Source organism: Ipomoea nil, unplaced genomic scaffold (assembly GCF_001879475.1).
Source record: "Ipomoea nil cultivar Tokyo-kokei standard unplaced genomic scaffold, Asagao_1.1 scaffold3087, whole genome shotgun sequence".
Taxonomy (NCBI): Eukaryota; Viridiplantae; Streptophyta; class Magnoliopsida; order Solanales; family Convolvulaceae; genus Ipomoea; species Ipomoea nil.
Window position 1 is genome coordinate 1,768,166 of NW_017619515.1, and position 26,250 is coordinate 1,794,415.

Below are 26,250 nucleotides of genomic sequence, written 5' to 3' on the forward strand. Positions count from 1 at the left end.
TGATATCATTATGAACGATTGACTAGCTAGATATCATTACTACTATTGGGAATATGGTAGTAAAGCATGTTTGGGGTCCGTGAATATTCTGGTTGTTTATGCTTTTGTGAAGGCCATAAGTTCTCAATTTGATCCGGAGAATTGGGTCCTTGACTTTGATGATCTTGCGTAATTGAATCTTATGATAGGATAGTTTGATAATATCTCCTTTATTAATACAGAATTTAGTCCTCCACTACAGCACGTTTACTCAATTCAGTCATTGACTATAGTGATTTTTCTCTATTTAGTCATTGATTCTAACAGTCAAGGACTCAATTAGATAATCGTGATTATTAATCTTACCGTTCAAAATTATCAACAATTGTTGTTGGTGCTCGAAAATATTAACAGACTTTTTTCTAACAGTCCGGCACTGGTGATTAATATTATGCAAGCTAGGTGGTGGACATTGATATTGGTGGCCTGGACAGTGATTATATACAGAGTATTTGTTAATTTAAAAGTTGTTGCCATTATTGATTTATTAATACTTGAATGTGCAGCATTGGTGGAGACAAAGTTTTACAGATAAGAGAGAAATTAAAACAATTTTTTAACAAGCAGATCAGACCACTTTCATCTTCTTTTTATGCAATGTTTGGAGGGATGTGGCCACACCCACTCAATACTCACTCATTGAGAAAACTAAACTTGTTATCTGAATACTTAGAATTGAAAGAGAGATCTATCAAGATGGCTTGTGTTGCTTTGACTTCTCTGATGGCAACAATTAAACTAGAGTTTCTGCAACCAAATCCAAGGGTTCCTGTTGATGATGAAGGGGGGTTTATATCAATGGAATCTTTGTATGACAAGCTTTCATCTTTGCAAGGTTTTGTGCAGGAGAAATCCGGGGCACGGGGTGGTACTGCAATCAGAGGTCTGGAGATACAGATCAGAGACTTTGCTCTGGATGCCGAAGACTGCATCGAAATACAACTAAGCAACTTTCTTCTGGCCAACAACGGAGAGGATCAACAAAAAGCTGCACAGCAACTCCATCAAACCTTGGGAGAAGCAGCAGAAAACGCAGCAGAGTTGCTGGAAAAAAGCAAGGAATTGGAAACTAATGATGAACAAGTGGTGAGTGAAAGTGAAGGACCACTCATTCCTTGGTTAAAACATGCTTCGGCTTCGGAGCCCAGCAATTTTATGGTCGGTCGTAGCCGTGATTGTGTGCTGCTAATGAACAAACTCGTCTGGTTCTCGAGTGAACTAGAAGTGGTCTCAATTGTTGGGATGGCCGGCATTGGGAAAACAACTTTAATTAGTAGTCTTTATAATGATCCATCAGTTGCATCGGCATTCGATGTACGAAGATGGGTTTCTATGCCTGGGGGATACAATAAGGTGAGCCAACTGCTACACATCCTTCTTTGGACACTACTACCTGAGGCAGATGATGAAATTAAAAAGGGAATCATTCCTGATGATCTAGCAGCTGAGCAGGTATACAAATGCTTGAAAGGTAAGAGATATCTAATTGTTTTGGATAACCTACCGAACAATCAAGCTTGGTATGATATCCGGCATTGTTTACCTGATGAAACAAATGGAAGTCGCATAGTGATAACCACTACGCATTTTTTAAGGAGGGGGGATAATTATGCTTACTCAAATAGCAATATTCATAACATGACTTTGCTAAATCAAGAAGAAAGTTGGGCTTTATTTTGTAATAACCCTTTTTTGAAACTGAAAAAACATATGGCACCACCTAAATTTCAAGAAATTAGGAGCCAAGTTGTAGAGGTATGCGAAGGATTGCCATATTCAATTCTTGTAGTTGCAAAACGTCTATCTAAGTGTGATAACATAACAGAAGAATGGAAGAAGGTTGAAAAGGAAATAGAGTTGCTTGGAGTTCTAGATAGGAGGGCACTGACCCACACTTACAAACAATTGTCACAACACTTAAAAGTTTGTTTTCTATATTTTGGAGTCTTTCCAAAACGCACTGCAATCAAAGTGAAACTACTTATAAGGTTATGGATAGCTGAAGGATTTATTAATCCACCGGAGGGCAAGGAGTTAGAAAGTCAAGCTTATGAGAATTTACAAGAGTTTATTGATAGAAGTCTTATTCTAATTGACAATTGGAGTTCTTCCGGAAAAGATAAGAAGTGTAGGATGCATAGTGCCTTGCATAGCTTTTGCGTAAGAGAAGCTCAAAAAGAGGGCATTTTTTGTGCTTTAAATACTCTGCAACTTCCACGAGGATCATATAGCATGTTTGCAAATTCATGCCGCTGGTTAAGCTTATACGCACATAAATTTGACTATTATGTGTTGTTAAGAGCAAACAACCCTCGCTCCATTTTATTCTTTCAAGAAGATACTGAAATATATGTATCTTTCAAGTTGCTAAGAGTTTTGGCTTTTGTTCCATCCTCATTTCTTCAAAGAGTGCCAGCATGTTTACATGATTTAGTTTTTTTGAGATACCTATATGTTACAGAATGGTTTGAGGGTTTTGATTATGTGGTGTCAACCAATCAAAACTTGCAGACACTTGTTGTTTCTAGTAAAGAATCCCAATTTGGAGCGCCTACTCGCCACTTGCCTTGTACAATTTGGGAGTTACCGCAGTTACGGCATCTTGAGCTTGACAAATCTTATGTGATTGATCCTCCAAGCATGATTAAAGATAAGATGCGAATATTATCTTGGGTGTGTTCAACTCATTGTAGAGCAGGAGTATATTGCAAGTTTCCAAACATTGAAAAATTAAAAGTCTTTGTATTCTGCAGCAATCCTATTATTTTGGATAATCTTGAATATTTGGAACGTCTTGAGATACTATCAATTTCAATTTCGTTTGGTTGCGTTGTAACCCTTCCAAAGCCATCTATCTTTCCTTCACAACTAAAGAAGTTGAGGTTGAACGGTACTAACCTTTCAGAGAGGGATTTAAAGGCAATTGAAATGTTGCCTCAGCTTGAGGTTCTCAAATTGGAAAATGCCTTTGATGGAAAAGTATGGGAAGTAGAAGCAAGTGGATTTCCTAGATTACAATTCTTGCTTCTTGAAGATAAAAAGCTCAAGCAATGGAGAGTTGATAAAAATTCATTTTATTGGCTTGAGCGCTTAGTCCTAAGATTTTGTTATTGTTTGGAAAAAATCCCTCTTACTACGGAACATATTCTGTTCTTGAAGTCAATTGAGTTCCAGCAGTGTTGTCCTTCCGTTGTCACTTCTGCAGAGGATCTCCAACGTAAAAGTAGCAGACTACGCCATGCTTTTGAGGTTAGAATTGAAGCTATTTTTAGGTTAGAAGCTGCGTAGTATAATTTTCTTTACATGTGTTTAGCCTTGTCATCCTTAGCTTCATTAATATCTCATTTCACTTTCTTCATTCTTAATTTGCATTCTGTTTTTCATATATATATAGATCAAAATCGTGGGACCTGAATATGATGATGAATCACAATGTACAGACATAGAAGAGTCTATGCCTTCAGATGAAGAATGAGAGTGTACACAAACACAAGAGTTTATAGCTTCAGATGATGAATGACGATGACAAGCTAATGTATGGATGCATGCAAGCTAGAATTGATCGAATCACAAAAATTCTTAACGTTTATTATTAACTACAGATCGATATGCCCTGTTGTCACCTTTCTGATGGCGTGGAGTTTCCATATCAATCTGTTATCGTTTTTGGTGATCTTATAAATAAGCATTGTCTGCAGGCACAGAGGATATTTGGTAACAGATGGACAGAAATGCGAAGGTGATTTCAGGCAGGTAATGAAATGCACTGGATTCCCCGTTTCCTGATTGAGTTAGATGGTTTTAATGGCGCTTTAAATCCAAGCTTGTCTGTTCGTGCAGAACTGATAATGCTGTGAAGAATCGGTTCACGATCCTCTGCAAAAAGAGAGCGAAGAACGAGGCATTAGCAAAAGAAAACAGTGATTCATCCATTAATAGGAGGTTATCTTTCCAAGTTGGCTCAACAGTGATAGCATTTCAGAATCTGCAGTGCCCCTTAAGAAGCAAAGGTAAAATTCATTTAGTGTGCTTCAACTCTATATGATCATGCTCCAGTAAATAACGTTTGGTTTGTGGCGTTTAGGAGGACTCACATTCCAGATCCCCCAGAAAGTTTTAGCAACGGGGAAAAATCATTAACGAATGCAGTCAACCGTCTTGGAGGTATTGTCACGTGGAAGCTAAATATGTTATTTGGGAATGTTTGTCCACAAAAATGGGAGTGCCGAATATATTGTTTGTGCAGGCAACTCGGAGTATAGCACATTGATGATGAATTTGCATTGCATCTGGCAATAATGCCTCGACTTCTCAAGGTGTGAAAGATTTCTACTTTGTGCAACCCATTTTTAATTGGATTAATAGTCACTTCCACCTTATAAAACTTGTTTGTTTCCAGTCGATATGTTCCCACCTTGTGACAAAGTTAATCCCGTTAATGAGACTATATGTGATTATTCAAATGAAGAATGTTGTTCCCCTCTTCAAGTAACCCCGATGTTCAGATCACTAGCAGTAGCTATTCCCAGCCCGAAATTTTCAGAAAGTGTGAGTAACACCCTTCATTGTTTCACTATCTGACCTAAACTCGATTCAATGCTGACACTCTTTTTTTCATTCGTTTTCAGGAGAGACAATTCCTACTAAAAATGCTTGGAATGGAATCTATGTCTCCGAACCCTTCTCATATCCCATCGTGCAAGAGGGCCCTCTTCCATAGTTTATGACAAAACTTACCAATCAATCTCATGCAGATTCTGCGGGGCTCAACCACCATGACTTTTCATCCAAAAATTTCAGGCATGTGTAGATTTTTTTTAAGCCAGTTTTCCTTTGGATTGCAGTCATTATGACCTGAGTTTTTACAAAGAGGCCATGAAGATCTGGTCCCAAAGACCACAATAAGATGGTCTGCATCCTTTCTCAACTTACCAGCCTAATACAGTGTGTAGAGTGTTGTTATTATTATTATTTTTTTTTGTGTCACATTCTTTTGTGTGTTGTATGGGAGAGTTGGATAGGGCATCCAATAATGTTCCCATAAGGCTTTTTTACGGTATTTATATGCCAATTGTACAGAATATATAGAATGTAGTTACAGATTGGCACATCGCCAATGATATAGAACATATCAAAAAGAAGAATACATTGATAGAAGAGAGGAGGATGAACATTGTCGTGAGGCAGAGTGTTGGACTTGGCCGTTCAGACCTCTGCCCGACACTCCCCCTAACTATATAGTGCTGGACTTGATCCTTTACTGGCTTCCGCCCAATGAGATGCACATATGCATGCCCAGAAACCATGAAAGAATTATAAAACGACACGTTCTTGGATACATATATAGAATAGGAGAAGAGTGGAGATAGAGTTTCTTACACTGTTTTGTAGCTTTTGTGTGGCCATGAATTCAGAAACTTCCTTGACAGCACCTACTGGAGATCTGCAATGGGGTAAGTGTTGTGGGGAAGAAGCTAAGGGGTCTGAGAAACTCTCTCTGTTATTTAAGTTGGTCAGTGTGATCATGGCAGAATGAATAAAGTAGGGGAGGGAACTCTTTGCAAATTAAACTCTCTCTTTGAAATGCATTATTAATATATAAAAATCATGTGGACTTCCTCTTGTTTTCCACCATCCTCTGCAACTTCCTCCATTTCTTCCTGAGAAATCATTGCTTCCTAGACAGAGGGAGGGTTGCCACTACAAATGCTGACAAACTTTCTTGTTGATGTGATGGTCAGAGAACCAAATCGAGTAATGGTTAGAACTAATAACTTTCTCGAATCCACTGGCATTTGGCCGGCCAAACATGAAGACCATGTTGTAAATATAATGAAATATTGAAAAGATAAATGAGCTACTCAACCTATATATTGAGTTGGTGTATCACTGCAAGTATAGATCATAAGAAGCTTACTCAGAAATGACCATATCAAACAGACCACATTTTTTACCATATCCAACCAGGTGGCATTTGAGAATCAACATTCAACTTTGGACAGCCGGAAGGGGGCAGAAATTGACTTTCTTGAAAAATATATTTTCCAGAAGCTCTTAATAAGTAGACCATCTTATTCTGCACTGTTTGGAGGGCTGTTGGCTCATCCACTCATTGATTGAGAAAACTTGAGATCTGAAATTCTGAATAATTTGAGAGAGAGAGAGAGAGAGAGAGAGAGAGAGAGAGAGAGAGATGGCTTGTGTTGCTTTGAGCTCTCTCATGGCAACAATGGAGTTGGAGTTTCTGCAACCCAGTCCAAGGGTTTCTCTTGATGATGAAGCATCTATATCAGTGGAATCTTTGTTCGAAAATCTTTCATCTTTGCAAGCTTTTGTGCAGGAGAAATCCGGGGGTGGCGCTGCGATAAGAGATTTAGAAATCAAGATCAGAGACTTTGCACTTCATGCTGAGGACCGCATCGAAATACAACTAAGCAACTTCGTTCTGGCCAATTCCAAAGACACACAGGATCAACAAAAAGCTTCCCAGCAACTCCACCAAATCTTGGGAGAAGCAGCAGAAAACGCAGCAGACTTGCTGCAAATCATAATCAACCAAGCTGATGATGAGGCCAATGAAAGTGGTCAACCACTAATTCCTTGGTTAAAACAAAATGCGGCTTTGGAGCCCAGTAATGATACATCCTTACGGCATTCTTCAATGGTCGGTCGTGGCCGTGATCATACGATGATAAAGGACATACTCCTCTCGGCCGACCGTAATCTAAGAGTAATCTCAATTGTTGGGATGCCTGGCATCGGAAAGACAACTTTAGCCAGAAGTGTCTTTAGAGATCGATCAATTGCATGGCGTTTCGGTGTACGAGGTTGGGTTACTATGTCTTGGGGATATACTGCTAGCCAAATGCTACACCAGCTTCTTTGGACAATAGCAGAGCCAGATGAAATTAAAAAGGGAAGCATTCCAGATGATCTAGCAGCTGAGCAGGTATACAATTTCTTGAAACATAAGAGGTATCTAATTGTTTTGGATAACTTATGGAACAATGAAGCTTGGTATGATATAAGAAGTTGTTTTCCTAATGATTATAGTAAAAGTCGCATAGTGCTAACAACTACCCATTTCAGCCGGAGTTCTACTGACCCATATAACTATATTCATAACATGACTTTGCTAGATCCGGAAGAAATTTGGGATATATTTTGTAATAACCTTTCTCTGGAACATACGCCACCTAAATATGAAAACATTAGGAGCCAAGTTGTAGAGAAATGTGAAGGATTGCCACACTCAATTGTTGTAGTTGCACAACGTATGTCTAAGTGTGACAACATACATCAAGAATGGAAGAGAGTCGAGAAGGAATTAGAGTTGATTGGATTTCTAGATAGCAAAGCGCTCACCTTCAGTTACAATCAATTGCCGCAACCTTTGAAAGTTTGTTTTTTATACTTTGGAGTCTTTCCAAAACGTAGTGCAATCAAAGTCAAACAACTTATTAGATTATGGACTGTCGAGGGATTTGTGAAGCCATTGGAGCACGAGGGGTTAGAAAATCAGGCTTATGAGTATTTACAAGAGCTTATTGATAGAAGTCTTATTTTAATTGACACTCGGAGTTCTGATGGAAAAGTTAAGACTTGCAGGATGCATAGTGCCTTGCATAGCTTTTGGGTAAGAGAAGCTCAAAAAGAGAGTATTTTTTGTGCGGTAAATACTCGACAATATCCACAAGGGTCACTTAACATGTTTGCAAATTCATGCCGTTGGTTAAGTTTATACAAACATAGTTTTGACTATTATGTATTGTTCAAAACAAACAACCCTCGCTCTGTTTTCTTCTTTCAAGAAGATGCTGAAATATATGTACCTTTCAAGTTGCTAAGAGTTTTGGCTTTTGTTCCATCTTCATTTCTTCAGAGAGTGCCAACACGCTTACATGATTTAGTTTTTTTGAGATACCTATATGTATCAGAATGGTTTGAGGGGCTTAATGATGTAGTGTTAGCCAATCGAAACTTGCAGACACTTGTTGTTTCTAGTAAAGAATCCCAACTTGGAACACCTACTTTGCATTTGCCTTCTACAATTTGGGAGTCACGACAATTACAACATCTTGAACTTGACAAATCTTATGCAATTGATCCTCCAAGCATGGATAAAGATAATATGCAAACATTATCTTGGTTGTGTCCAACTCATTGTAGAACAGAAGTATATTCTAGGTTTCCAAATATTAAAAAATTGAAAATGTTTGTATTTGGCAGCAATCCTATTATTTTGGATAATCTTGAATATTTGGAACGACTTGAGAGGCTATCAATTTCAGTTTGGTTTGGTTGTGCTGTAACCCTTCCAAAACCATCTATGTTTCCTTCACAACTAATGAAGTTGAGGTTGAATGGTGCTAACCTTTCAACGATGGATTTAATGGTAATTGGCATGTTGCCTCAGCTTGAGGTTCTCAAGTTGGAAAATGCCTTTTATGGGGAAGTATGGGAAGTAAAAGAAGGTTTTTTTGGATTAAAATTCTTGCTTCTTGAAAATAAAAAGCTCAAGCAATGGATAGTTGGTGAAGGTTCGTTTCAATGTCTTAAGCACTTAGTCCTAAGATTTTGTTATTGTTTGGAAGAAATCCCTATGATTATGGAAGATATTGATACCTTGGAGTCAATTGAGTTGCAGCAGTGTTGTCCTTCCATCATCACTTCTGCCGAGTGTATTCTAGAATCTCAACGCGATGCTGGAAACAATATTTTAGAGGTTAGAAGCTACTATACGACTATACGTACAACATGATTCATTCTTACTTTTCCTATTCAATGCTTTCTTTCTTTACCAAATCGATCATGTGCTACTGTTTCTCCTTCTGATCCCATTTCATTGTTTTCATAGATCAAAATAATGGGACCTGAATATGATGAATCACAAGAGTCTGTACCTTGAAGCAGTTTGGGTTAACAGTTGAGTGATCATCTCATATGCTAAATCACAAGGTATGTTGCATTAGAATATGAAGAAGAAAGCAGGGACTACTAATAGCAGTGAAGCCTCAAAGCCCAAAGAGAGACACATTGTTTCTTGGTCTCAGGAGGTCTGTTGTTTTACTGCTTGGGTTTACTGTTCTGATTCGCCATTTTATCCCAATGTTGAGTGTAGTCTCATTTGGATGGATGTTGTGACAATGTTTGTGCAGATGGTTTACTTATTTGAACTCCGATTTCAAAAGGGGGGATGGTCTCCTGAAGAAGATAAGCTCTTATGTGAGGTAAAAATCGATACTGAATAGCATCATCTTTTGAACTCCATGCTACTGTCTCCCCGGATTTTGAGTTAGCACCCGAAAAAAAGAAAAGAAGAAAGTCTAGCACTTGACTTATGTTGTGTTTGAAGCTAGTTTTGTGTTTGAAGTTGTGCTAGTTTTTCTGTTTCTCGTACACTAGTTTTTTCTTGCTTTCTGGTCTTGCATATGATCAATATGCCCTGTTGAGGAGTTTCCATATCAATCCATTTAGTTATCGTTTTGGTGATCATATAAATAAGCGTTGTCTGCAGGCATAGAGGATATTTGGCAACAGATGGACAGATTGATTCTAAAACACTTGCAGTACAGTGCTTTCATAGTTTATTTCTCTATATCCCAAGATTTTCTGATTGCAACAACTTAAAAAGGCCATTCAAAGTTCAACTTCTGAACAATATTTTTATAGTAATAGTGTATTTATAGGTGTAGTTCATTTCCCCTTAAAGATGGTTATCTAATGTCCGAATATGTATATTTTTGGGTGACGAGGAAAACCTGCAACCACTACTCGAGGGTGTGCACTAAGTAAATCTTGCCTTGTGACCCTAGTTGTCAAAGAACGACAGGAAAGGTTAGGGGGTAAACCAGCCTAGTGAAATAATAATGATAATAATAATAATAATAATAATAATAATAATAATAATAATAATTTTTACAATAAAATCATTTTACATTTAAAATTATTTTCAATAATAGTGAAATAAATAAAAAACACACCACAATACACTTATGTAAACATTTCCAAATATAAATGGTGACTCAAATTTTAGAAGCATTTATCAAAATTAAGATTTCATACTTCCTATCCTAATAAATTTAAACTTAAAATAACATAATATATTGATAGGGACGTTTTTCACGCATCCATCAAGTATCAAATTACAGTATAGAGTTTAGATATCGTTCCACTGAAGATGGCTCTTGTAATGTTAGGAATTGATTGCAAAGCGGAGTTAAGCACAAGCTAGAACTATTCTTTTAGAAGCTAGACCTATTGGTAAGGAGTTGGTTTGATATGATTAGGCTAATAACAAATAAGATAAGTAAAACAAAGGATCGTGACTTGGTTGATTCAAGCTAAGATGTCAAATATTGTACTAAAGATTAGAGAATTAAATCAAGGCATAGGGTAAGTGAGATGCACAAGAGTGTCCAAATACCACTCTCGTAGTTATTTGGACTTGCAACCTCACCTTAAACTCCACTCTCGTGGCAATTCAACCCAAGGTTGCCCAAGCAAAGAACACAAGGCATAAATTCTCCTTAATACCCGAAATACTCTCGTATTGGGCATTAAGTGTGTGAATGTGTGGCTAGTGTACAAGCTCTATTCTCGTAGCAACAAACACACTCCAAATCAAGCATATAATTGGGATCCAACAATTATACACAAATTTCTCAACAAGCCCATTTCACACAACAACCCTAGATCACCCAAATAATCCCCTTTATGCAATACAACTCAAATAGGCATCAATAGCAAGAAATCAAACCAAATCCTAGTCCCAAAACACTTAGCTACTCATAATCTAACAATAGATACACAATATTGAAAGAGAAATTGAAAGCATAGATGAAAAGTAAAGAGAAGAGATGAATAAGAAAACTTCTCTATTGAAGCCTTGAAATCCAAGATTTGCAATGTTCTTGAGCTTGGAAATGGAAAGGAAACACAAATCTACACTAATCTAAGCTATTCTAAACTAACCCTAACTAGAGAAATGAAGGGGAAATGAAAGATGAAATGAAAGATATGTTTTGGGGTGGAAAAATCCCCTTAAAAGGGTAAAAAACGGGCTGCAAAAAGTTGCAGAGGGCTGGCCACGGGTGTGGCCACGCCCTTGGCCACACCTGTGGCCAGAAAGGCCATGTGTACTGTCCAGTGGCCACGGGTGTGGCCACGGCCGTGGCCATACCCGTGGCCACCAGGCAGTGATTTTTCTGTGCACTGCGACTGTCTTCTAGGTACTTTTTCACCCTCTAAACGTTTGAATTAGTCTTTGGTGCTTGAATCAAAGTTGTAGCCCTTCAAGTTAGCTTTCCAATGATATAAAATTCACTTGGTTTGGACATTTCTACGCAGAGATATGATCAAAAAATCGAGCAGTGGACGATTTGTGCGGGAATTTCAACTTCTTGCTCTTTTGCTCCACTTTTGCCTTTGTTTGTCCAAATGACCAAGACCAATAAACACACCATAATTTGGCTCTCTAAAAGGTGTTTCTCCATCTTCATAGCTTCTCATTGACTCCCATTGGCTCTACAAGCATCCAAAATGCCCCAAAAATCACTCAATTCATCTAATTCATCAAGAATTACACATAAACACACAAATGAATCAAATGAGGATACTTTGGGCAAAAATATAATAAATAACAAGGAAAATAAGCTTAAATGCAAGGTGAAAACATTAACATTTTGACACTTATCAACTCCCCCACACTTTAACGTTTGCTTGTCCTCAAGCAAAAACAAGAACTAAATCACCAATAAGGCACCGAAGTTGATCATACTCCCACTTTGTACAACTTAACAAACCACAATCCAACTCGACACAACACAACTTGTTTCAAGAATCATCTTAGCATTCCACACAAGTTCCATTCTCAAGCCAATAACCAAGCACCAAAATTATTATAGAGCGTGAGGATCAAGTGTGCACAAATACTAAGTTGAGATTATGCAAAACTTGGCTTTGAATGAGATTCCATAGGCTTGCCCTTCATACTCCCACTAGTTCAACTCTAAGATTGCATGTTAAGATCAAGTAGGACTTTTATTAGGCTTGTAATGAGGCTAAGGGTGAATGGTTGACAAAGAAGAGGTAAGGAAATCAAATAAAAGAGAGAACTTCACACTTATTCACAATTGAGATTGGAGAGATATGGCATCAAAGAACTAAGGAGCAACTAACAACTAAACACAAAGTAACACTCTAAAGTAGTGGAGGTTGAGAACAATTTTCAAAGCAAACTATCAAACTTTTATTAAACTTCTTCTTTTTCATTTCTTCATCTCTTTTCAACATTTTCATGACTTTTTTTTTTCAATTTTCTCATCATTTTTTCTCTCTTTTTTTTTTTTTTTTTTGAAATCAACAAAGAAACTCTTTCAATAAATCTAGACCATCACACTTAGATAACATTATAGAGAGTGTTGCTAACAAAACAAGCTCCAAAAAGAAAAAGAATCACTTCCAACAAAAAGAACAAGTGCACTATTCTCTCAAGGGTGGAGGGAAACATTTTGGCTAAGGTTTAAGGGTTAAATGACAAGGGCTAACACAAGAAGAACAAACACAAAGGGGATTAAGTGCTTAGCACTTATAGAACAAACACAAAAGGCTCAACGGGGACAACTAGGGGTAAACAAATATGTACAAGGGTAGGTTTAAAGGCTTGGGCTAAACAAAAATGGCCTAAATCATTTCAAAACATGCAAATCTTAGATTTCACTTGGAGAGTAATGAGGCAAGTTCTAGCAAAACAACCATTATCGGAATCTCACATAAGCCTTCACTAGCAATGCACTACACACAAGATCAAGAATTTATTCAATTATTAAGTGGTTAACAAGACCATTGGCAAGAGAATAGATCAATCATGTGTTGCACCTTGACTCATCAATCACAAGTTGCATTGTAACAAGTTCCACCAAGGCAAACCACAAACCAACAAAGGGGAGTAATCACAAATTCAAGTATATAAAGGCAATTTATTCAACACAAAGCACAATGAGTCATCCAAGCAAGGTTTCAAAAAGTTAATTTTTTTTTTTTTTAGAAAACACCTAAATTATCCCCTCCCACACACTTAAAGGCTACATCGTCCTCGATGTGAAAGAAAATAAAGCACGAGGAGAGGAAATGGTGGCACAATAACCCTCACCTACAATCAATTACCAGAACATTTAAAAGTTTGTTTTTTTATATTTTGGAGTCTTTCCAAAACGTAGTGCAATCAAAGTGAAACTAATAATTAGGTTATGGATTGCTGAGGGATTTATTAAGCCATTGGAGTTTAAGGAGTTAGAAAATCAAGCTTATGGGTATTTACAAGAGCTTATTGATAGAAGTCTTATTCTAATTGACAATATAAGGTGTGGTGAAAAAATTATGAATTGTAGGATGCATAGTGCTTTGCATAGCTTCTGTGTAAGAGAAGCTCAAAAAGAGGGCATTTTTTGTGCTTTAAATATTCTGCAACTTCCACGAGGGTCTAGTATGTTTGCAAATTCATGCCGCTGGTTAAGCTTATACACACATAAATTTGACTATTATGTGTTGTTAAGAACAAACAACCCTCACTCCATTTTCTTCTTTCAAGAAGATGCTGATATATTTATATCTTTCAAGTTGCTTAGAGTTTTGGCTTTTGCTCCATCTTCGTTTCTTCAAAGAGTCCCAATACGCTTACATGATTTAGTTTTTTTGAGATACCTATATGTATCTGAATGGTTTGAGGGTCTTGAGTATGTAGTGTCAACCAATCGAAACTTGCAACACTTGTTGTTTCTAGTAGAGAATCCCTACTTGGAACACCTACTATTCATTTGCCTTCAACAATTTGAGAGTTACCGCAGTTACAACATCTTGAACTTGGCAAATCTTATGTGATTGATCCTCCAAACATGGATAAAGACAATATGCAAACATTATTTTGGGTGTGTCCAACTCATTGCAGAACAGGAGTATATTGCAGGTTTCCAAACATTAAAGATTTGAAAATCTTTGTTTCTGGAGGCAATCCAATTACTTTGGTTAATCTTGAATGTTTGGAACGACTTGAGATGCTAACAATTTCCGTTTTGTTAGGCCATGTTCTAACCCTTCCAAAACCATTTGTGTTTCCTTCACAACTAAGGAAGTTGAGCTTGAATGGTATTAACCTTTCGGAAAGGGATTTAAGGGTAATTGGCATGTTACCTGGGCTTGGAGTTCTCAAGTTGAAAAATGTCTTTTATGGGAAAGTATGGGAAGTAGAAGCAAGTGGATTTCCTAGATTACAATTCTTGCTTCTTGAAGATAAAAAGCTCAAGCAATGGAGAGCTGATAAAACATCATTTCGTTGGCTTGAGCGCTTAGTCCTAAAATTTTGTTATTGTTTGAAAAAAATCCCTCATACTATGGAAGATATTTTGTTTCTTGAAGTCAATTGAGTTCCAACAGTGTTGTCATTCCGCTGTCACTTCTGCAGAGGATATCCGACGTGAAATAACTTACAGAACCCAACCTTTTGAGGTTAGAATTGAAGCTATTTTTAGGTTAGAAGCTGCGTAGTATAATTTTCTACCCTTTACATGTGTTTAGCCTTGTCATCCTTAGCTTCATTAATATCTCATTTCACTTTCTTCATTCCTTAATTTGCATTCTGCTTTTGATATATATAGATCAAAATCGTGGGACCTGAATATGATGAATCACAATGTACAGTAGACACAGAAGAGTCGTCTATACATTTAGATGATGATGAATCAGAGTGTTCAGATGAAGAATCAGAGTGTACACAAACACAAGAGTTCATAGCGATGACAAGCTAATGTATGGATGCATGCTAGAATTGATCCAATCACAAAAATTCTTGGTTACTACACATTCTTAATATTCATTATTACTTTTTCTTTGTTTTTATTACTTTGCAGACACAGAGGATTTTTGGTAACAGATGGACAGAAATCGCGAAGGTGGTTTCAGGCAGGTAATGAAATGTAATGGATCTCAGTTTGCAACAACTTAAAGGCCCTTCAAAGTTGTTTATGATTGTATCAATGTTTGTGGTGGTTTATGTATCAATTTTTGTATTATGTTGCCTATATGTTGTTGTTTGTTCACATGAGAACGGCTCAATCAGTGGATCTTCTGATACGAAAAGAATCTTTTTTAGGTACTTGAAGATTTTCTCAATCATACAAAAGATGGTGATGTGACGAAATGCCAAATTTCGTCATGGAGATATCGTCACGTGCAAACTAAATATGATTTTTTTTATCAAGTTAACAGCAAACACGTAAAAGTGTAATTTTCAAAAAAAAAAAAAAAAAAAAAAAAAGTGCAAAACGACGTCGTTTTGCACTAGGACGCACAATGCAATGCGCACCCTGGTGCACGATATAAATTGCCTGATATTGGCTGGTTGATATAAGTTTTTCTAACAACCATATTTTTTATTTTATTTTTATTTTTAATCACTAATGGTTAGGTTGTTGATGGTGGATAATATTAATTGATTTTTTTATATATATAAATCATCAAAAGTCAACTCGATCAATAAGTAAGTGCATGCACATAATACAACTCAATTGTTTTTTTTTTTCCTCGGACAGTGACAATATTAATGCTTTCATGTGCAGCATCAGGTCAGAGAAATTAAATGAGTTGGACTTGTTCAAGAAATCAAATTAATTATAAATAATCAAATTAAATATAAAAAGTGGTTGGCGTTATTTGGGAGAAATTAATAATATACTTCCATGTGCACCATGCATCCAGACTTTGTATTATAATTAAAATTTAAATTAAATAAGCTAAAAATATTAATATTAAATAACTTGAGATAAGATTCACAAGTTTTTACAATTATATATATACATATATTTTGATAACCTAAATATTACGCAAAAGTGACGGTGGTGGGTGTCCGGCGATGGTGATTAATATTATGCAAGGTGGTGGACAGTGATTATATAAACGGAGTATTTGTTAATTTATTAATAGTTCAATGTGCACCATTGGTGGATGGGTGACAGTTTTACAGATGAGAGAAATTAATTAAAACAATATTTTAAGAAGCAGATGAGACCACCTTCATATTTTTATGCAATGTTTGGAGGGTTGTGGCCTCACCCACTCAATTTGAAAGAGAGAGAGATTAAAAAAAAAAAAAAAAAAAAAAAAAGAAGAAAAACTTGTTATCTGAATACTTTGAATTGAAAGAGAGATCTATTGAGATGGCTTGTGTTGCTTTGACTTCTCTGATGGCAACAATTAAGCTACATGAAGGGTTTATATCAATGGAATCTTTGTATGAAAAGCTTTCATCTTTGCAAGCTTTTGTGCAGGAGAAATCTGCGGCAAGGGGTGGCACTGCAATCAGAGATCTGGAGATACAGATGAGAGACTTTGCACTGGATGCCGAAGACCGCATCGAAATACAACTAAGCAACTTTCTTCTGGCCAACAACGGAGAGGATCAACAAAAAGCTGCAGAGAAACTCCATCAAACCTTGGGAGAAGCAGCAGAAAACGCAGCGGAGTTGCTGGAAAAAAGCAAGGAATTGGAAACTGATGATGAACAAGTGGTGAATGAAAGTGAAGGATCAGTGATGATTCCTTGGTTAAAACATGATTCCGCTTCGGAGCCCAGCAATGTCGTTATGGTGGGTCGTCGCCGTGATCGTGAGCTGATAATGTACAAACTCATTTCGATGTGGTGGTCTAAGAAACTAGAAGTGATCTCAATTGTTGGGATGGCCGGCATTGGGAAAACAACTTTAATTAGTAGTGTCTATAACGATCCATTAGTTGCAGAGCGTTTCGATGTACTAAGTTGGGTTTCTATGCCTGGGGGATACAATAGTGGGAGCCAACTGCTACACATCCTTCTTTGGACACTACAAGCTGCAGGGGCAGAAGAAAGAGAAAAGAGAAGGATTCCTGATCATCTAGCAGCTGAGCAGCTATGCAAATGCTTGAAAGGTAAGAGATATCTAATTGTTTTGGATAACTTATGGAACAATCAAGCTGGGTATGATATCCGACATTGTTTACCAGATGAAACAAATGGAAGTCGCATAGTGATAACCACTACGCATTTTTTAAGGAGGGGGGATAATTATGCTTACTCAAATGACAATATTCATAACATCACTTTGCTAAATCAAGAAGAAAGTTGGGCTTTATTTTGTAATAATCCTTTTCTGAAACTGAAAAAACATATGGAACCACCTAAATTTCAAGAAATTAGGAGCCAAGTTGTAGAGATATGCGAAGGATTGCCATACTCAATTCTTGTAGTTGCAAAACGTCTATCTAAGTGTGACAACATAACACAAGAATGGAAGAAGGTCGAAAAGGAAATAGAGTTGCTTGGAGTTCTAGATAGGAGGGCACTCACCCACACTTACAAACAATTGCCACAACACTTAAAAGTTTGTTTTCTATATTTTGGAGTCTTTCCAAAACGCACTGCAATCAAAGTGAAACTACTTATTAGGTTATGGATAGCTGAAGGATTTATTAATCCACCGGAAGGCAAGGAGTTAGAAAGTCAAGCTTATGAGTATTTACAAGAGTTTATTGATAGAAGTCTTATTCTAATTGACAATTGGAGTTCTTCTGGAAAAGATAAGAACTATAGGATGCATAGTGCCTTGCATAGCTTTTGTGTAAGAGAAGCTCAGAAAGAGGGCATTTTTTGTGCTTTAAATACTCTGCAACTTCCACGAGGGTCATTTAGCATGTTTGCAAATTCATGCCGCTGGTTAAGCTTATACACACATAAATTTGACTATTATGTGTTGTTAAGAACAAACAACCCTCGCTCCATTTTCTTCTTTCAAGAAGATGCTGATGATATATTTATATCTTTCAAGTTGCTTAGAGTTTTGGCTTTTGCTCCATCTTCGTTTCTTCAAAGAGTGCCAGCACGCTTGCATGATTTAGTCTTTTTGAGATACCTATATGTTACAAAGTGGTTTGAGGGTCTTGATTATGTAGTGTCAACCAATCAAAACTTGCAGACACTTGTTGTTTCTAGTAAAGAATCCCAACTTGAAACACCTATTATCCCTTTGCCTTCAACAATTTGGGAGCTACCGCTGTTACGACATCTTGAGCTTGACAAATCTTATGTGATTGATCCTCCAAGCATGATTAAAGATAACATGCGAACGTTATCTTGGGTGTGTTCAACTCATTGTAGAGCAGGAGTATATTGCAGGTTTCCATACATTGAAAAATTGAAAGTCTTTGTATTTTGCAGCAATCCTATTATTTTGGATAATCTTGAATATTTGGAACGTCTTGAGATACTATCAATTTCAATTTCATTTGGTTGCGTTGTTACCCTTCCAAAGCCATCTATGTTTCCTTCACAACTAAAGAAGTTGAGGTTGAACGGTACTAAGCTTTCAGAGAGCGATTTAAAGGCAATTGAAATGTTGCCTCAGCTTGAGGTTCTCAAATTGGAAAATGCCTTTGATGGGAAAGTATGGGAAGTAGAAGGAGGATTTTGTCAATTAAAATTCTTGCTTCTTGAAGATAAAACGCTTGAGCAATGGATGGTCGATGATGAATCTTTCCCAAATCTTGAGCACTTAGTCTTAAGATTTTGTTATTGTTTAGAAGAAATCCCTAAGGCTATAGAATATATTTCGAGATTGAGGTCAATTGAGTTGCAGTGGTGTACTCCGTCCGTTTGCTATTCTACAAAGCGTATTCAAGATTTTCGACACGAAATGGCAGACGATTTGTTTGAGGTTAGAAGCTACCTAGCTAGTACAGTACAACATGATTTATTATTTTTCTATTCAATGGTTACAAAATCATCTCATCTTTCTGCTGCTATTTCTCATATTTCCAATTCTGATCTCATTTCATTCTTATATTAGTTATTATGCATTTATTTTTCTATTCAATAACGCTAATTTTCTTTACAAAATCTATAGCAATTTTCTCTCTCTGATGTCATTTTGCATTCTCTTTTTCATATAGCTCAAAATCATTGGAGAAGAGTCTATACCTGCAGATGATGAATGGCAAGCTAAGGTATGGATGCTAGAATTGAATAACAAAATTTGGTTGCCAACTATATATAATATATATTCTTAATATTTGCATCCTCGATCTTTATTCTTTATACATGTTATATATGTCCTTTCTCATTGCATGTTTCTATCACTTTGTAGTCCCCTATTTTCGAGTTAATTATCAAAATGGTCCTTTGACTATAGCGAAATTACTGATTTGGTTCTTGACTATTTTTTTGACCAATTAAGTCCCTCAACTTTAAAAATCTTAACCAATTTGGTCCTCCGTTTATTTTGCCGTTAGACATCCGTTCACTCGGGACTAAATTGGTAATTTTACTATAGCCAAGGGACCATTTCGGTCATCACATTCACCATTTTCTCCGAAAGTTAATTACTGAAATGATCCCTTGACTATAGCGAAACTACTAATTTGGTCCCAAGGTAACGGATGTCTAACGGCAAAACAAACGGGGGACCAAATTAGTTAAGATTTTCAAAGTTGAAGGACTTAATTGGTCAAGAAAAATAGTCAAGGACCAAATTGATAATTTCGCTATAGTCAATGGACCATTTCGACAATTAACTCCCTATTTTCTGTATGTAATCTTCTATTTTAACAAATTTTGTATGAAGATCGAAGATTATAGCTTTTGATTATCGATTGGAATCTTGAATTTTATGCATGTTATGTATTTGATCCAATATAATTTGATTTTCTCTCCTTATATATGTTCTGCATCTAAGAGGATATTTGGGAAAATATCTCAAGTTGAATCATCAAGTAAAAAATCTTCATCTTAATCTAGTACAGTACGTACAACATGATTCATTCTTACATTTCCACTTAGTTTTCTATCCAATGGTTACAAAATCGTCTCATCTTTCTAATGCTATTTCTCCCTCCTTCAATTATCATCTCATTTCATTCTTATATTAGTTATGCATTATGATAATTTTCTTTACAAAATCTATTGCAATTTTCTCCCTCTACCCTAATATCATTTTGCATTCTCTTTTCCATATAGATCAAAATCATTGGAGAAGACTCAGAAGAATCTTAATATTTGAATGACAAGCTAGCAAAGGTATGGATGCTAGAATTGAATGACAAAATTTGGTTGCCAACTATATATATAAAATCTTAATATTTGCATCCTCGGTCTTTATGCAATCATTATTACATGGACCATGGTCCACACAGCTGTGTGGACCATGAATAAAAAGTATATTTTTAATATACTAAAAGTACATTATTTTTGTACGTAAAGTATAGTTTTTTGAAAGTACATTATTTGAGTTCTGATAGTATCTAAAAACATAATAAGTGTGAATGAATGTTATACCCTTGATTTATGTCTGTTTTTTCCGTTAAATTTTTTTTTATACGCTATGCTATAAAAGTTGTACTTTTAGTATATTAAAAATGTACTTGATATTCATGATCCACACAATAATTTGCCATATTTATGCATGTTATATGTCCTTTCTCATTGCATTTATGTTTTTATTACTTTGTAGTACAGTCCCCTACCTATTTTCTGTATGCATGTAATCTTCTATTTAAACAAATTTTATATGAAGAAGATTATAGCGTTTCATTATCAATTGAAAACTTGAATTTTATGTTATGTATTTGATCCAATATAATTTGATTTTTCTCTCCTTATATATATATGTTCTGCTTCCAAGAGGATATTTGGGAAAAATATCTCAAAGTTGAATCATCAAATACGAGGAAGAATTGAAGAGTTGAAGTTGATGACTACTGTAAAACTAATCTAAATTTGGAACACGTTCCACACATACTAAAAATAGGAAACATCATGAAAATGACTAAAAGTGTCCAAAAATAATAGTATGTGATGTTAAATGACAAAAACGATAGTCTGAGACTAAATTTGAAATTACCACCAAAGATAAATCTCTTGTGAAATTAACTCTTTCTTTAAACTTACTTTTTTCAGGTCTCGACTGATGCAAGTTGAGCGCAAGTTTAGAAGCTGTTACCTTGATAGACTCCCTTGTTTTAGATTGCCGTTAGTCAGTTGATCTCTTGAGACTGGTAGTTTATGATGTTGGGACTTTTAGACACTTGGTTGTAGACTTTGATTAAATGATACTGATGTTATCTCTTGGTTTGTATGATGGTTAGACATCCGAGTCCTTTGAATCCTCGTTTGTTTATCCTGGTATTTTTGTTTTGTTTAGATTAGTACTCTTGCAGTTATTCAAGAATGGATAGTTGCGGCGGTAGCATCCCCATGAATGTTCTAAGGATTTTAATCTTTATCTTAATATGATGATTGGAACTTTCTGATTAACCCTTTTGTTTAAGCTTATAACTGTCCATAGGCTCTAGTGTTAGAATTTGGGGTATTACAATTATATTATAGCTTTGGACTTTTGATTATTATCAATTGAAATCTTGAATTTGAAGTAATGTATTTGGTCCAATATAATTTGATTCTCTCCTTATGTATGCTCTGAATCTAAGAAGATATTTGGGGAAAATCTCTCAAGTTGAATCATCCAATACAAGGATCCGAAAAGCTGAAGTTGATGATTACTATAAAACTAATCCAAAGTTGGAAAATGTTGCACGTATACGAGAGGCGATAGATTCTTCTTGTTTAGAAAATTGCGTATCAATTTTCTCAAGTTGTTGAATTTGGTTGGCGAATTGTACTCTGGAATTGTGATTATATATATAGTTTTTTTTTTCTTTTTTTTTTTTTTTTTTTTTTTTTTTTTTTTGTGTGTGGTGGATATTGTACTTTTTACATACGAAAATATTTTAATTATTTTTCAAGAGTATTGTAATTTCAGTTATATAAGTATGATGAAACTCTATATTAGAGAGGTCAAAATTAATTCTATATGTAAAAAAAAATTATTTCAAACATTTAATTTTCAAAATTAATTCTATATGTAAATAAATTATTTCAATCATTACTTTCAAAAAATTCCACTTAGAGAGGGAAGATGAAAAAGGATGAGCTTCATAATTCTCCCTAAGTATTCTATACCCCAGCTTCACACTGTAATTCCCCCTTAAGTCCCCATTCCAGTACCAACAGTCATCAAAATCAGGGCATATAATATTACATATAGAATTATATTCTATAAAAGAATTTATGCTAGAGGCGAATAAGTTCTAATTATTAGTACTTTTATGTGTATAATTAATATCAAACTCATATGATTTCATGTTAATTGGAAGCTAATTAAGTATGTGTTTATTTGAGTCTTTTATGTAATTTGGATGATTTGGAGGCATTTATTGTAACATCATGTAAATTGAAGCTCAATTGGATGTGTTTTGAAGTCATATTGACATAAAGGCGTGTTCTGGGAGTCATGAGAGGTCATGAAAGTGAAAAAAAAAAAAAAAAAAAAAACTAGTTTGAAGTATCATGACATGACCCGTGGATCCAAAAAAGGAACAAAGGAGATGGAGAAAGATACATTTTAAAGTGAAGAACATGGGTCAGGCTGGTCGTCACGTCGTGACCACCAGCGTGACACCATTCTGCTATGTTTTTCTCTGCCAGCGATATTTCGATATTTTGATCATATCTTGAGTTAGGAGTGTCAAAATGGGGTGATTCAAGTGGTAGTGGAACGGTGATAAAGACGGTTTTCAAACATCCATCAAGCATCAAATCACAGTATAGAGTTAAGATATCGTTCCACTGGAGATGACTCTTGTAATGTTATGAATTGATGAAAACTGGAGTTAAACACAAGCTAAAAATATCACTGTAAAAGCTAGGCCTATCCTTAATGGGTTGGTTTGATAGGATTAAGCTAATAACAAATAAAACAAGTAAAACAAAGGACCGGGACTTGGTTGATTCAAGCTAAGATGTCAAATATTATACTAAGGATTAGGGAGTTAAACAAGGCATAGGGTAAGTGAGATGCACAAAAGTGTTCAAATACCACTCTCGTAGCTATTTAGACTTTTAAAGACTCTCTACGAGTTTAAATTGAATATATCTCCAAATTTTTAAAGTTTTTAAAAGTTTTTAAAAATTTATGAATACACTCATTTAGAACCCACAAAGACAACCTAGATTTTTATATACTTTAGTCTGAACATTTTTTTAATGCTTTCATCATGTGCAGTATCAGTGGAGACAAAAATGATTTGGACCTGTTCAAGATTAATAATAAATTAAATATAAAAAGTGGTTGGAGTTATTTGAATCGGGAGAAATTAATAATATACTTCCATGTGCACCATGCATTCAGACTTGGTATTATAGATCAGATGAGGGATAAATTATGATTTTTTTAAATTAAGTAATTAAGTAGATTATCAGACCATCTAATTACTGGACATACACCTTCATCTTTAGGTGTTTCTTAGAATCAACCTTTTACCTCATCAACTTTTTTAATTTCCCAATGATTCACTGAAACTAATTAAAGCTTAATCTGCATTCAAAAAAAAATTAAAGCTTAATCTTATTTTGACTTTACATGACATCTATCAAAAGCAAAATATATATGAAAGATTTGGGACTCTAAACTATTTAACTTTACAAAAATTAATATTATCATTGTTAATACTTACTAGTATTTGTCCCGTGCGATGCACGGGAAATATGTTATAAAAATATACCCTATATGAGGTTTATTCATATATAAAAGTTTTGTTATTTAATAATTATGTAATGAATTGTTATGATAAAATTATGAACATAAATATATTTACAATTAAAATAAGAATTGATATTTAAGGTGGGTGATTACTACAAATCTTAAACTATATTAAAAATTTAGTACATAGTATTTAATATTACAAATTTTTAAGAACTTAGTAAACTACAATAGTAATTGAATTACAATTTTCAGAGTCACCACGGATCAAAATTTTTAGACCTTTGAGATTTCTAACTCTAGATGCAACAACATACAATTGGCCTTTAAAGACCAAACAATTATTTATAAATATAAATGACTATTAATCATCATCACCATTTTTTAAATAATAATATAGAAGATCCAAAAAATTAAAGAATACAATAATAATAAAGATAGAAATAATAATTGTAACAATAATTGCTCACCAAAATAATAATTATAACAATAATTGTTCACCAAACCATATGGCTATATTATAATTAAGATAAGATAATGAAGGCAAATTATGATGTGGTGCATACGGATGCAAAAACGACGTCGTTTTATTAAAAACGCGCGTCTCCCCTTAAAAAAAAATTCAGGTTCGATTCCCAGCAACAACATATGAACTAAAATTCTAGAATCGATGAACTATAATTCCATAATTGATGAACTAAAATTCCAGGATCTAATTTATGAACTAAAAATTCCAGAATGAATGAACTAAAATTTCAGAATCTATGAACTAAAATTTCAGAATCGATGAACTATAATTCCATAATCAATTAACTAAAATTTCATAATCTATGAACTAAAATTCCAGAATGAATGAACAACATAATGTTGTTGCTGGGAATCGAACCTGAAATTTTTTTTTAAGGGGAGACGCGCGTTTTTAATAAAACGTCGTCGTTTTTGCATCCGTATGCACCATGCATGGTGCATACGAATGCACAGCATAACTACTCGATAATGGGTCGTTATATCGTGCACCGCGGTGCATAATCCATTATGCACCGCGCGTCAGACACTACAGTGTGTCTAAATTGATATTGGCTCACGTATTATTTTTATATTATCAAATAAAACTACAGTTATATTAAAATGATACTGTAGTTGTGGTGAAATGAAACTACAATATATATAAAATGAAACTGAATAATATTTCACATATTTGAGTGTATATTGTACAATGAAGCTGTAATTATATTGCAATGATCATGTAGTTGTGTTTTAATGATATTATAGTGTATATAAAATAAAATTAAATAAAATGTTCACATATTTGAGTGTATAAATATTGAATGAAACTGTAGTTATATCGAAATGAAACTGTAGTTGTGTTGAACTGAAACTGCAGTGTATACAAAATGAAACTGAAGAACAGAGTTATTTTTTGCGAAGATTCTGTTTCTTTTCATTAAATAAAACGACGTCGTTTTGACAATGTCGGTTTAGACACACTGTAGTGTCTGACGCGCGGTGCATAATTAATTATACACCGCGGTGTACGATATAATTTGCCCTCAATAATGAACACCTATTATTTGTAACAGATCTAAAGCCCAATTACAATTAATATTATAATTAGAGACTATACCCAAATGTTTGAAGTCGATCAGCCCAAGACCCGTTGGAGTGGCGCAGGCTGGGAGCCAAAAGTCCTCATTATATTAGCTAGGTAGAGTAGTGCTTTATTTATAGTGAGTGGCAAGGGGACATAATTAATTATTATAAATACTGACATAGCTAACGTGACATTCATCAGTTGGATACTCATGTTGGTCAAGACACTCAAGGGAGTGGCGAATGAGGTGATGACAAAGTTAATGTATCTATTTAACGATGGTTAGTAAGTCTTCTGACACAGAGGGTCGGAAAATCTTTTGACATGAAAGTTCAAAAAGTGCACATGTAGAATCTTCTAGGGTCAAGAATGCACATTTAACCCTCTGTAAACTATGTGGACACAGGAAGTCAGGAAGTAGGCCAAGTATGGTAAGTAGAGTTGTCCTATAACTTTATCAGGTGTGAAGAATATTATATTTTTATAACCTTAATATTATGCAGAAGTGACGGTGGTGGTTGTCCCGCGATGGTGATTAATATTATGCAAGTTAGGTAGGTGGTGGCCTGGACAGAGATTATGTATATTTGTTAATTTAAAAGTTGTTGGCATTATTTGTATATTAATAATAGGGTTAATTCCATCAACGGTCCTCCGACTATTGCGATTTTATAAAATTAGTCATCGTCATTTAATTTGGACAAAATAGACCATTGACTATCAGATTTGTTTCACCATTAGTCCTTTTGTTAGAGTTCAGTTAGTTAGGTGTTAGTGTAAGGGCTTTTATCTGTTTCAGTTTGTCGGCGGTGATAACAAAGATGGCCGGACGTGGAAAGACTCTCGGTTTCGGTGCCGCATAGAAGGCTCAGTCCCGGAGCAGCAAGGCCGGTCTCCAGTTCGCCGCGGTCGTATCGCTCAGTTCCTCAAAGCCGGAAAATACGCCGAGCGTGTTGGTGCCGGAGCTCCGGTATATCTCGCCGCTGTGCTTGAATACCTTGT

General features: G+C 35.3%; 3 protein-coding genes across 3 annotated transcripts; all 3 read left to right on the forward strand.

The window, feature by feature from the left end:
- Nucleotides 1-661: 661 nt before the first annotated feature.
- LOC109166118 (putative late blight resistance protein homolog R1B-17) lies at nt 662-3,514 on the forward strand. Its single transcript, XM_019315006.1, has 3 exons — nt 662-2,199; nt 2,374-3,288; nt 3,434-3,514. The coding sequence occupies exons 1-3, from the start codon at nt 736-738 to the stop codon at nt 3,512-3,514; spliced, it is 2,460 nt and encodes an 819-aa protein (XP_019170551.1). The 5' UTR covers nt 662-735.
- A 2,705-nt stretch (nt 3,515-6,219) lies between these two features.
- LOC109166249 (putative late blight resistance protein homolog R1A-10) lies at nt 6,220-9,588 on the forward strand. The gene is made up of 3 exons (XM_019315172.1): nt 6,220-8,764; nt 8,897-9,095; nt 9,557-9,588. Exons 1-2 carry the CDS (start codon nt 6,233-6,235, stop codon nt 8,945-8,947), a joined length of 2,583 nt encoding a protein of 860 aa, XP_019170717.1. The 5' UTR covers nt 6,220-6,232; the 3' UTR covers nt 8,948-9,095; nt 9,557-9,588.
- A 6,617-nt stretch (nt 9,589-16,205) lies between these two features.
- On the forward strand, nt 16,206-20,854 carry LOC109166255 (putative late blight resistance protein homolog R1A-10). Its single transcript, XM_019315179.1, has 5 exons — nt 16,206-17,687; nt 17,749; nt 17,863-18,779; nt 19,015-19,068; nt 20,742-20,854. Exons 1-5 carry the CDS (start codon nt 16,251-16,253, stop codon nt 20,832-20,834), a joined length of 2,502 nt encoding a protein of 833 aa, XP_019170724.1. The 5' UTR covers nt 16,206-16,250; the 3' UTR covers nt 20,835-20,854.
- Nucleotides 20,855-26,250: the final 5,396 nt, after the last annotated feature.